The 14,250-nt window shown below is 42.0% G+C and overlaps 1 protein-coding gene across 3 annotated transcripts in view; it reads right to left on the reverse strand.

Annotated features, from left to right (window-relative positions):
• The window catches only part of LOC124789396 (set1/Ash2 histone methyltransferase complex subunit ASH2-like), a 126,769-nt gene that overhangs the window by 13,212 nt on the left and 99,307 nt on the right, over nt 1-14,250 (reverse strand). For all 3 annotated transcript variants that reach the window (XM_047256735.1, XM_047256744.1, XM_047256752.1), the window contains exon 10: nt 949-1,200. In XM_047256735.1, coding sequence (XP_047112691.1) covers nt 949-1,200 — 252 coding nt within the window. The remainder of the gene's footprint in view (nt 1-948; nt 1,201-14,250) is intronic.

Raw genomic sequence — 14,250 nt, forward strand, 5'->3', positions numbered from 1 at the left:
AAAATGAAAATAGGTCCACAAGTATGGAGCATATTCTCTTTTACAGTTCAGAAACATGTGCTTTAACCAGTAGTGTACAATTTCAAAGTCTATAAGAATTAAAGTAAGTTCATGACAACTCACATGTTTTTACAGAGTGCGTGTTTCCTCTTGAGAAACTACTCTTGTTCTCAATAGGAATACTGAATATCCATTTAACTTGGTTGAATTGGAATTACGGAAATACTGATAGTATAATGAGACTCAGAACTGTTACCCAACCCAGTCATCCTGATTTGGATTGTCCTTGGTTTTCCTAAATCATTACAGATGAATGCTAGACTGGTTCTGAGTAACAATCCATGGCCATCACCTTCTCAATTCCCTACTCATTACAAGTAATTTGAAAGTAACATTTTATACAGCCCTAGCATTATTATTTTATTATTATTATTATGGAAATTAACATTTTTACAGTCATAATATTACTATTATTACAAATTTCTTATGATACCATTATTAGGATATCTGAGTGTTTTTTGACCAAAGATGAAACATACATTACAAACTTAACACAAACAAAACAGGCTTTCCCAAATTAACTTGAATTATTAATGTACCTTTCTTGCCACGTACAAGTTTTTTTAGTGTTTTTATTCATGATCTGGCTTGCACATTTGAGCTTCCATCCACAAAAATGTTCACTTCAGTTTGTTATCATAAAATCACAAAATAAATAAATACGAAATAAATTTAAACACCTTTTTGTGTCTACCTGGGAAGAAACTGTGATCAATAAGCACACTAACAACAGACACTTGCGTGGTACAGTATATGAAACTTTATCAGACCAATAGAGAAACATATACTATTGGGGAACAAGAACAGTATGGCAAAAATGATGAAGCAATAGAAAACTGTGTATTTGCATCACTCACAGAAAAGGAAAGGTATAATTCTTATACTTACTGGTCTGAATGGAAAGTCATTTGGTGGAAATTTAAAATTTGGTCCAAAATTTACAGAAACGGTAGAACTTTTATGCAGTGAAAGTGATGGATAATATGAACCACCATATATATCTGTAAAAGCAACACCCTGTGAGACACCATTTTTGTAAAAGATCAGCTTACTTCCAGGAATAATTTTAAGCTGCTTCAGTTTTTCATTAACTGTATCTTTTTCTTCATAGTAGAGGTGGCTCTTGAATTTCACTAGAGGCTGTAAAGAAAGGAAGGTATTTGTAATGTAACTAGTCTTAACCTAATTTCACATACACTTTTTGTCAACAACATAATTCATGTGGTCTTATAAATCTTGTTTATTGATTTGTACCTCAAGAGGCACAAATCATACATGGGCCAGATGCAAAAACCTGTAGCACTTCCTCCATGTAATAAATGTAGTTATTTAAGATTAATAGCAGATATAAATAAATTGAACAGTAATATATTCTCTTCCACATACACAGGGTGTTCAAAAAGAGTGTTAAATACTTTGAGAGGTGGTAATACTAATTGAAACAAGAAAAATAAGTCCAATAAACATGGGTCCAGAAACGCATAATTTCTGCAATAAACACGTGTTTACAGGAGGTGTTCAACATGGCATCCATTCATGATAATGCATCCCTCTGCCTTCCGGCACAAGGAATGATGCAGCCTTTGAAGTATACGCAGCTGTTGTACCTGCTGGCATGCAGTGAAGATGTGGCCCTGTAGTATCCGCACGTTACTGACTGGCATGGGGTAGACCAATTTTTTCAAGTGTCCCCATAACCAAAAGTCTACAGGATTGAGGTCTGGGGAAGAAGTAGGCCAAGGTGTGCATCCCCCCCCCCCCCCCCCCTTACAGATATTCGCACACATTATGATGGTGAACGTGTGCTGGTGCACCATCATCCATGAATCACATTTGTATTCGTTGCTGGAATGGCACAGCCTCCTGCACGGTGGGCAATATATTAATGATCCTTTGACCTTACAGCCTTAATGCACTTTATATGACATGGGGTACAGAAACTGTTCCCAAATAAGATACTGAGACATGCCTTCTGCGGCTGCAGCTGCTTCTAATCAATACACAATGCTCCCTGGGGTTTCTTTCAATGAATGTAGCACATGGTCCTCCATGTCTGGTGTGAGGAGTGAGCAGGGCCTTCCACCGTCAGTCTTTCGAGATGCAAGGGTACCTGTGTCCTTCAGAAACTGGAAAAGTCTGCCAAACAGCTTGTCAGAGGGTACTCTGCACTGTGGAAATTTTTCAGCACAGAGGATTTGGGCTCATAGGCTACATTTGTTTACTAAAACATAGCAGAACATCATGTCTGCGATTTCACTTGTCAGTTAGTAAGCTACCATTGCTAATAAGTGGTGGAAGAGAGAAAATGTAAATGCACTACACCATTTGTATGTACAAACAACACAATAACAGTAAACAAATAAGTGAATTCACATTTGAAAGAAGGTTGACAGTATTGTACAATAAGGCACACAAACACGGTGAAAACTAATGTAGGCTACAATAAGACTCAAACCACACAACTGACTTCAGACCACCTAATGGTACGAAGAGTAATGTGAGTAAACATTATAATACCCTGCTGACACATTTGATAAAGCACAAATGCAATGACTGTGCTAATATCTGCAACCAATTGTCGCACAGCTCTTCCTATAAACACATGTTTATCTTGGAAAGCACGCATTTCTGGACCCATGTTTATTGGATTGATTTTCCTTGTTTTGATGAGTACTACCACCTCTCAAAATATTTGACATTTTTTTTTAAATATCATGTATATTTCATCAGACGTGTAACTGCTAACATTTTTGATGAAGTTGCATAGAATGGAGTTGAGAGAATCATTAAATCAGCTTCAAAACTGTCTTACTGCAAGACTGTGAAACTACAAGGAATGTGAAATCATACCATAAGCAAGTAGCATGTAACTGCTTTCAAAATACAACATGTGGGGTAGACTTTAGGCTGCAATGTACTTGATGCAATTTTATCAGTTGCTTTTCCTCCATTCTGACCATTACCATCTTCATTCCCTATTCATTATGCATTCATATCTTTATTTATTTTATGTAATAAAATGTTTAATGCATATGTGATAATGTTAAAAGTGGTTCTTCTAATAAAACAATGAAACCAAAGCAAGTAACTATGTCTGAGTTGTTGGTAATAAATATCTGTTATGATTATAATCTTGGGGAGAAAGTGTAATGCACCTCCTTTTTCACATCACATTTTAATGTTGGATGTTCTCCAGCAAACAATATTACTTTGAAGGCACTAATATGATCTAAGGATAGTTGCTAATGACAACTTAAACATAATTCTATGGAGTACCTGTGCAATTTTGTTGGTGAATAAAAATGTTTTAATAAAAGAAATCACAACATACTTCTCTGTTGCAACATTATGTCATATTTTAAGTAGCATCTTTTGCCCCCTTTGCCTATAATCAGTGCTGATAATACAAGTGCCATTTTTGTCACCAGTAACCTACTGCAGCACTACAATATGAAAAGCCGAGGTTGAGAGGTGAAATTCTGATTCTAGACACTGCAGTGTAAAATCTGTTTTGCACAAGTGGGCTTCTTGTCAAAACTGACTACTTATGGTGGGTGCCCACCATATGACAGCAAGTAAATCAGCTGCCAATCCTGTCATGAGTAGGTCTGTGATGTCAACAATCAATTGATTATGCTGAGTGTATTCTTCTAACATCCCGAGTGTTAAACAGGTGAAGGTGGCATCATCTCCTAACATAAGATGTTAACCAATTCTCATTTCAATCACTCATGTTACAGTAAAGATGACATGTTGAGTTGCAGACAGGCACAATGAAAAGACTGCTCAGTCATGTATACACAACTTGTGCTTGCTTGTGTAAATGTGTGTGTGTGTCTTCTTTTCTTTTTTGACGAAGGCTTCAGTCCAAAGCTAAGTCTATAACAGCCTTTATGTTGTGCCCACCTGCAACTTAACATGTCATCTTTCCGTTGGGTAGCAAATCTATCCTTTTCATAATATTTTTAATATTTCAACCTGGACTTTACATTGTTTCATGTTATAGTAATTGATTTTGCAGTTTTACTCCTTTTTAATCTTCATTTAATTGTTTGTTTTGTTTTCACGAGACACTGCAAAGATCACATGAAAAATTTATATTTTTCCTGCATTAGGTTTTGCAATATCTGGGCAAAGAAAAGACCTACATTGTACATAAGAAAGAACATAAACCGATGAAAATGGTTTTTTTTCTTTTTTTTCTTTTTTTTTTTAAAAAATATATAAATAGTTCCAGCAGTAAAAAATCAGCACTACTCAAGGAGAAAAAAGATGTTGGATATTAATTGGCCCTTCATAAGAAAACATGGCACAAAAGGATAAAGTAAAAACGTGCAGTGTAGTGGTTTTTAAATACAGTTTGATGTGTTTATACAGGGTGCTACAAAAAGGTACAGCCAAACTTTCAGGAAACATTTCTCACACACAAATAAAGAAAAGATGTTATATGGACATGTGTCCGGAAACGCTTAATTTCCATGTTAGAGCTCATTTTAATTTCGTCAGTATGTGCTGTACTTCCTTGATTCACCACCAGTTGGCCCAATTGAAGGAAGGTAATGTTAACTTTGGTGCTTGTGTTGACATGCGACTCATTGCTCTACAGTACTAGCATCAAGCACATCAGTACGTAGCATCAACAGGTTAGTGTTCATCACGAACATGGTTTTGCAGTCAGTGTAATGTTTACAAATGTGGAGTTGGCAGATGCCCATGTGATGTATGGATTAGCAAGGGGCAATAGCCGTGGTGCGGTATGTTTGTATCGAGACAGATTTCCAGAACGAAGGTGTCTCAACAGGAAGACGTTCGAAGCAATTGATCGGCGTCTTAGGGAGCACGGAACATTCCAGCCTATGACTCGCGACTGGGGAAGACCTAGAACGACGAGGACACCTGCAATGGACGAGGCAATTCTTCGTGCAGTTGCCGATAACCCTAATGTCAGCATCAGAGGAGTTGCTGCTGTACAAGGTAACGTTGACCACGTCACTGTATGGAGAGTGCTATGGGAGAACCAGTTGTTTCCGTACCATGTACAGCGTGTGCAGGCACTATCAGCAGCTGATTGGCCTCCACGGGTACACTTCTACGAATGGTTCATCCAACAATGTGTCAATCATCATTTCAGTGCAAATGTTCTCTTTACCGATAAGGCTTCATTCCAACGTGATCAAATTGTAAATTTTCACAATCAGCATGTGTGGGCTGACGAGAATCCGCACGCAATTGTGCAATCACATCATCAACACAGATTTTCTGTGAATGTTTGGGCAGGCATTGTTGTTGATGTCTTGATTGGGCCCCATGTTCTTCCACCTACGCTCAATGGAGCATGTTATCATGATTTCATACGGGATACTCTACCTGTGCTGCTAGAACATGTGCCTTTACAAGTACGACACAACATGTGGTTCATGCACGATGGAGCTCCTGCACATTTGAGTCAAAGTGTTTGTACGCTTCTCAACAACAGATTCGGTGAGCGATGGATTTGTAGAGGCGGACCAATTCCATGGCCTCCACGCTCGCCTGACCTCAACCCTCTTGACTTTCATTTATGGGGGCATTTGAAAGCTCTTGCCTACGCAACCCCAGTACCAAATGTGGAGACTCTTCGTGCTCGTATTGTGGACGGCTGTGATACAATACGCCATTCTCCAGGGCTGCATCAGCGCATCAGGGATTCCATGCGGCAGAGGGTGGATGCATGTATCCTCGCTAACGGAGGACATTTTGAACATTTCCTGTAACAAAGTGTTTGAAGTCACGCTGGTACGTTCTGTTGCTGTGTGTTTCCATTCCATGATTAATGTGATTTGAAGAGAACTAATAAAATGAGCTCTAACATGGAATGTAAGCGTTTCCGGGCACATGTCCACATAACATATTTTCTTTCTTTGTGTGTGAGGAATGTTTCCTGAAAGTTTGGCCGTACCTTTTTGTAACACCCTGTATGTATATATTTTGTCAAGCAAATAATTATTGATGTTTTGAAATGTTTGAATGACAATTTTCCTCTTCCTGCAGTTCTCAGTAGTGTGGTGAATTTATCATACGACCTTTATTAAAAATGTACACTATGAATTTTGCTCTGGTTATTGCTAGTTCCCTAATTCTGTTACTATTTATAAGAAGTTAAGTCCCTCACAATCTCAGTTTCATCATTCAGATAGCAAACTGCACAGCAAGCAACTCTTGCAGCCGCACGGTCTGAGGCATATTGTCACGGTCCGCGCGTCTCCCCCCATCAGAGGTTTGAGTCCTCCCTCGGGCATGGGTGTGTGTGTTGTCCACAGCGTAAGTTAGTTTAAGTAGTGTGTAAGCTTAGGGACTGATGACCTCAACAGTTTGGCCCCATAAGACCTTTCCACAAATTTCCAATTTTTCAACTATTACAGTATGCACCACTGTGACACCGACATGTAAACAAAAACAGTCATAACATGCACCACTCTGGCAGCAACTTGTAAACAAAAACAATCACTCATAATAGGCAAATCTTATTACAGGAATAATATGCAGTAGACTCACTTGCCACACCAAGTCAATCACTCTCTCTCTCTGCTCTGTAAAGTTAGATAGCAACCTCTGGAAGGTCTGATGATAGAGTACAATGCTAGCACAGGCACAAGTGTTTTGGAGCACACTGTTTGAGTGTCACGTTGAGGGCTCCACAGCAGACAAACCCTCCGTGTTCTCATGATGACCCACAAACATTGTCAATTATGACTGAAGCAAGCACAGAATCATTGAGATGGAGCGATGAGAATGTATCACCAAGCTAGATGAATTGCATTTCTCATTACATCAGGTCAGTGTCCCTGTCTGGATACATCATCATCCTGGCAAGCTGCGGCTCACAATATTCACAGAACTGTAGGAGCAGTCTTATGTTATGGAAGACATCAACTGGGTTTCCATCATACAAGTGATAGTAATCCAAGAAACCATGACATCTGTGGACTGTGTGAAGATATTGTGGATCATCTGCATTCATTCATGCTTGATATCTCCCGCACTGGTGAAGGTGCTTCCCAGCAGGAGATATGTGTCCATGTCACAGGGCCAGAATAGTGCTAAAGTGGCCTGAGGAGCAATTAAGGAACTAATATAGATGTCTTGGCCACCAATTATGACTGCATTGAACTAGAGGAACACGTCTGGAGCACTGACGGGGGCTACCTTCACATTCAGTCACCAGCCCATAATTCATAGGATCTGCATGATCTGTGGGTACACATCTGCTGCCATATAACTCCAAGAACCAACCAAGGACTCGTAAAATTCATACCACATAGAATTGCTGCTGTATTGTGTTCCGTAGGTGGACAACAAGCTGGAAGTCAAAATGTGTAAGCCAATCAGTGTATATCCGTTAAAGGAAAACAGCACAGAAATTTCACTATTAATGATAAATGTCAAGACTGAAAAGCTTCAGAGTCTTATACAAAATTAAACTAAAACTGATCTTTATAAATGCCACAGTACAGAAAATGGTTATTAATGATGTAGCTGATGGTGTATCGTAACTGTTGTCTGCTTAGTAAAAAAATAGTTTGACCTTTCATCTATACCAATTTTGAAGGAAAAAGTGCACTACATTATATTTGAAATTTCTAGAATAGAAATGATTGCTCAGGCAGCTATGTATGAAAAAGTACTGGGTGGTTACAATTAAAGTGTAGCAACTCATGGAGGCACACTGTGGGCTGTAATTATTGTATGGTAGTGAAACTTGGCAGATATTCTAATGCTTCAATGTGGAACTGATTTGCGCTGGAAAAAAAAAAGAAATTAGTTCCAATTTTGGTCACCTTGTGTAGACCTGGCACGGCACTGTAAATGAAAAAAGAAACACAGAAATGTTTCCATATGTAATGGATCGTGGAAGGGACATGAGCTGACAAGGCGAAACACGTGAGAAAGTCATAACGTTGATTTTATTATTAATTACCCCTTTTACAATTTGTTCAACATGAGCACAGGAGATGTGGACAAGATGCTGCACAGATGTGAGTAAATGCAATTTAATTATAACTATCCAGTATATAATTAGTTTGGGGATAGTGACCACATTATGTCTGTATAACTGATTTTCCCAAAACTCTGCAACATGTAATTAAATTTGTAGGTAAAATAAACATTGAGCATAAATGAAACACAATTTTATTTCTGAAACCCTGACTTTACTGTACACGCAACAGAGCATTAACTTATCTATTTTTACTGTGCTTTTCCGCATACTTTTGTGTGCTTTGTAAAAAATGTTCCAGTGCAATGTTCTTTTGCAATAGAAATAAATCGAAAATTATTAATCATTTCAAACAAAAACTACTTATGTCATGTTTCATTCCATAACCAGCATCAATGGTGCAATACAGCAGTGTAAAGACAACACTGAGGCAGCATGGAGGGTTGATTGTGAAGACAGTGTAGCTTGACAGAGCAGCTGCACTCAGTTACTGCTGGAAACAGTTATTATAATTCACCATTGGCTGTTACAATAAATAAATATCCTTGAACAAAATATAGCACTACATTAGTCTAAGATCTATCTATTAATCAGTTATATAAAATTACATTCTGGCCAACGTTTGATTTGTAATAACAATCAGAATGCTGTTTCACATTGACACTGGACATTGTATGAAAACTGAATACACATTCTACATTTCAATTGATTGAACTGACACATCACAAAAGAAAACATTGAGAAGAGCTTTGGAAAATTGAGAGAAAAAGCATCTGATGACTCTTAAGTGGGACACCTGGTAGTATATTTCAATTAAATTAATTATGTGATTTATAGTTCAAATGGTTCAAATGGCTCTGAGCACTATGGGACTTAACATCTATGGTCATCAGTCCCCTAGAACTTAGAACGACTTAAACCTAACTAACCTAAGGACATCACACAACACCCAGTCATCACGAGGCAGAGAAAATCCCTAACCCCGCCGGGAATCGAACCCGGGAACCCGGGCGCAGGAAGCGAGAACGCTACCGCACGACCACGAGCTGTGGACTGTGATTGATAGCTCAGCAGTTAATGTGACAGGTCCAGGTATCAGCCAACTGCAGCTTTTTCTAGGATTTATGAGTTACCTGTTTTGTAGGCAAGTGCAGATATTTGCTAGGCGTGGCAAGTACTCAAGTTTAGACAGGGGAGAGCCAAAGATGAAGTGATTTCTATCAACTGCATGACCATGTAGAATGCTATGTACTAGCCAGCTATGCTTCCCCCTTCCAGTCCAGCTATGCTTCTTGTTATATCCTAGCCAGTAATGCCACCCGAGCCCGCTGCCAAAAGGTTGGCAGCATCAAAGTGCGGATGCCGTCCGCATAAGCAGCGCCAGCGAGACAGGAAATCGCCGCAAGTCTGCGCGCGCCACCGCTGGCTTCTGGCTTCTTAAGCGCTGGAGTCGCGAGCGCTAGGACAGTTCTGTATTCGCCGCTCAGTTGTATACTCGCCACCGAATTGTGTACTTGCTAGTCAGTTGTGTGTTCATCGCAGCAGAGTTGTTGTTTGTCGTCAGCCGACGCTGACCTAGCCGCTCCGACTCGAACTAGACAGATTTCTGTAGACACGGAGTTCACTATTGTGTTTCTGTATCTTCGTCAATAAAGATAAGTACCGACTTTTATTTAATCAGAGTGTTTGGGTTTTCATCTTTCTGTTCACTGTTCCAGCGGACCGGTCGGCCCGCTGTTAAAAGTGTGGCGGTGACTTCGTAAGCCGTTTCTACCGCGAATTGTTTGTCGCTACGAACACCGCCACAAAATTGGCGACGAGGTCTTCCGAACTCATGTGCAGGGCTAGTTCAACTTGTTCTTGTTATACTAATTATAGAGATAAAATTTTGGGGGCTGGTTTAATTTGTGTTCACTATGTCTGCCGAATTACAACAGTTGATCTTGTTACAGAGTCAGCAAATACAAAGTCTGGTGGAAGCAATCGCCAAACAAGCGGCTAATCCTCCAACACAAAAGGAACAAGCACAGGCAGCACCACATTTCCGTGCTTTTGATGCATCAAGAGAAGAATGGCGAGAATATTTCGCGCAGTTGCAGGCACACATGACAGTCTACAAAATCACAGGTACTGAGCGGCTGCTTTATTTAATTTCCACTGCAGGCGTGGAAGTCTATCGACTACATTGTAAGTTGTTCCCGGAATCCAAGCCAGAAGCTTTAGACTATGACGTTGTTGTTAACAAGCTTGCTGAGTATTTCGAGTCGCGAGTTCATGTGGCAGCAGCCAGATTCAAGTTCTTCAGATTAAAGAAACTGCCACATCAATCTAATAAACAGCGGTTAACAGATTTACGGGGCCTCACCCGTCAGTGCCGATTTAATTGTGTGTGTGTGGAGCTTCCTACAGTGATGTCATGTTACGAGACGCTATTACTCAAAACATTGCAGATTCTCGTATTCGTGCTGCTATCTTAAAGTTGCCTGATCCGTCATTAGAGACTGTGATGAACATCATTGAAGCCCAAGATACTTTTGACTATGCTGAGTGTGAGTTAGATCAGCCATGTATTTCTCAAATTGCCTGTGCTAAGCAAGTTCTGTCACGCCCGCGGCCCACCGGCAGAGTCAGACTGTAAACACTAGCCGGCCGCGTCATGTTAAACACATTCATCAGCCGCGTGTGCAAAATGATAGAGTTAAGTCTTGCCCTAAGTGTGTTCTTGCTCATCCTCGTGAACGTTGTCCGTTAAGAACCGCGGTTTGTCACTTTTGTCAAAGGAAAGGACACATCCAGACTGTTTGTTTGCGTAAACGCAAGAACAATTCTAGTGCTGCCCAGCCCATGGATATTCATGTTCTTCAAAGCCAGCCCGCCCAGAAGGTCGCGTTTAAAGACTCTTCCACGGTTCGTGTGGGTAATAAACTTGTTCGCAATAAGCCACCCACCCAGCCCTCTGCCATGCGACCCAGGCGTAATTCAAACGCTGTAAAAAGTAATGTACAGACTGCAAGTGAAGCAGGAGTTGTTGTTCAACCCGCCCAACCCACGAGTTGTCGTAAGCAGCGAACACGCGCTAAACGCGCTGATTTTGTGTCTTCCGCCTCCACTGCACCGATCCAGAGACAGTGTAATAAACTATTTGTGAAACTACGCATCCAGGATAAGACCTTCAATTTTCAGACACTGGTGCGTCTGTGACTCTCATAAATAGTGCTACGTATGCGGCTATCGGCCGCCCTAAACTTTCAGCGGCAAAACATTCTTTGGCTACTTATAGTGGAGAACAAATTCCTGTGTTAGGTGTATGTAGCATGCCAGCCACATTTCGTGGCAATACAAAAACAGTTTCATTCACAGTGCTCCGCGCTCCAGACAGTGTAAACATTTTCGGATTAGACTGTTTTGACTTGTTTGGCCTGTCTATCCAAGACAATGTGTTGCAAATTAATTCTGTTGTTGTTCCTCAAGATAGCATAACCGATGTGTGTAAACGATACAGTGACATATTTAAGGACGAACTAGGTTGTGCTGCGAACTTTGCCGCTCATATTACGTTAAAAGATAATGCTCAGCCTCGATTTTGTCGTGCTCGTCCAGTGCCTCACGCCCTCCGGGCACCTGTAGAAGATGAACTTCGTCGTTGGCAAAACAACGGTGTTATTCAACCCGTTTCAGCGAGCCAGTGGGCTTCTCCCTTAGTTATTATAAAGAAACCGTCTGGCAAGTTACGTTTGTGTGCTGATTTTAAGTCGACAGTTAATCCTCAGACTGTCATTGATTCTTTTCCTTTGCCTAGACCGGACGAGCTGATGGATAAGTTAGGGGAAGCTCGTTTCTTTTCCAAAATTGATCTCCGTGAAGCATATTTGCAATTGCCCCTCGACGAGCAATCACAACAGTATTTTGTCATAAACACGTCGTTGGGGTTGTTCCGTTTTCTGCGTTTGCCTTTTGGTTGTGCGTCAGCTCCAGCTGTTTTTCAGCGTTTTTTGTCACAACTTCTGGCGAATGTGCCATCGTGTTGCAACTATTTAGACGATATTGTTGTGTCCGGTCGGACGCCTGCTGAACATTTCCGTAATTTGGAGTGTTTGTTTAAAGTGTTGTCTCAGGCAGGCCTATGTTGCAACATCGATAAATGTTCATTTTTCCTTACAGAGATGGAGTATCTGGGACATGTTATTAATGCTCAAGGCATTCATCCCTCCCAGTCACATTTAGCAGCTATTCGTGATTTGCCCGCCCCTCGCAATCTGCATGAATTGCAAGCAGTTCTTGGCAAATTGACGTATTATATTAGGTTTATACCTAATGCATCACAGATTGCTGCACCGTTGCATCGTCTCCGCCGTAAGAATGTTCCGTTTGTGTGGTCAGCTGATTGCCAATCAGCCTTTCAGCAGCTTAAAGAGGCTTTATTGAATGATCATGGTCTGGTCCATTACGACCCTAACAAGCCTCTGGTATTAGCTTGTGATGCCTCTTCTTACGGCCTCGGTGCTGTGTTGTCTCACCGCGTCGGTAACACCGAACGTCCTATTGCGTTCGCATCTAAATTGCTAAACAAAGCTCAGTGTAATTATAACCAATTGGACAAGGAAGCGTTGGCTATTGTGTTCGGTGTCACAAAATTCCATCACTACCTCTATGGTAGACCATTCTACTTAGTGACAGATCACAAGCCCCTGACGTCACTGTTTCATCCGTCTAAACCAGTTCCTCAGCGGACAGCTGAGAGACTACAACGTTGGGCTCTTTTGTTATCACAATACCAGTATGAGATACTGTATCGCCCTACAGCTCAGCATGCAAACGCTGACGCGCTTTCTCGATTGCCGATTGCTGCGGATGATGTCCTCGATTCCTCTGAAGACTCTTGCCATCAGATTGACGCCAATGAGCATCAATCCCTCCGGGATTTTCCGATTGATTATCATCAGGTGGCACGTGAGACAGCTACGGATCCTCATCTGAGTTTACTATTACGTTTTGTTCAACGTGGTTGGCCGTCCAAGGCAAAGGACATATCGGATCCTGTGGTTCGTTGCTATTATCCGCAACGTCATCTGTTGTCTGTTTCGCACGGAGTTTTGCTGTTACGCACCGAGAATGACCAGCTTCGTGTAGTGGTTCCCCAAGTGCTCCAATCCAAGGTCCTCGACTTGTTGCATCAAGGTCATTGGGGAGTGGTACGCACCAAGCAGCTTGCCCGCCGTCATTGTACATGGATTGGCATTGATAAGCAGATTACGCAAATGTCTACAGATTGTTCGACGTGTGCCGAACACCAAGCTGCTCCGCCTCAACGCTATTTTGAGTGGGCACGCCCTGCCAGTCCCTGGCAGCGAGTACATATTGATTTCGCTGGTCCATATTGGAATTCTCGTTGGCTCATCGTGATAGATGCATTTAGTAATTTTCCGTTTGTTGTGCCCATGCAGTCTACAACGTCTGCACAAACTATACAGGCGTTGACTTCAATTTTTTGTATTGAGGGTCTTCCAGAAGTTTTAGTGTCTGACAATGGTCCACAATTTACCTCTGCTGAATTTGAAAGTTTTTGTTCTGCCAATGGCATTCGCCATGTTCTTACTCCGCCGTTCCACCCTCAATCGAATGGTGCAGTGGAACGTTTTGTACGCACATTCAAGGATCATATGGACCGCCTCCATGCTACGCACTCTCGTCAGCAGGCCCTCATCACGTTCCTGTCGTCGTACCGGACCACGCCACGCGACGGCCCTTCGCCTGCGAAGCTTCTCCATGGCCGTCGTCATCGCACCCTACTACGGTTGTTGCACCCCCCAGATCGACCCGCCGCTTCCGAGCATCGCACGCGTTTTCAGCGCAACGACGCCTTTTTTTTCAGAGTTTATCACGGTCGCCGTCGTTGGGAACGTGGTATCGTGATAAGTGTCCAGGGTCGCGGTTTTTATACTGTTCAAGGTGCTACTGGGGTGCACAGGAGGCATCAGAACCAGTTGCGTCGTGCTGGCCGCCCGGATTCTGCCGCTCGTTCTTTGTCCACAGATTTGGTCCGCGGCGGGTTCCAGCCGCGCCTTCCGACTTCGCTGCCGCCCCCAGGGCAGCAGCAGCAGCAGCAGCCGTCGCCGCTTCCACGCCGACAGCCCGTCCCGTTGATGCCTCCCGCGCAGCTTCATCCGGGAGCGCCCCAGGTGGTCGCTCCGGCGCCTGCGGTCCCTCTTCAGTCG

This window comes from Schistocerca piceifrons, chromosome 1 (genome assembly GCF_021461385.2).
Source record: "Schistocerca piceifrons isolate TAMUIC-IGC-003096 chromosome 1, iqSchPice1.1, whole genome shotgun sequence".
Classification (NCBI taxonomy): Eukaryota; Metazoa; Arthropoda; class Insecta; order Orthoptera; family Acrididae; genus Schistocerca; species Schistocerca piceifrons.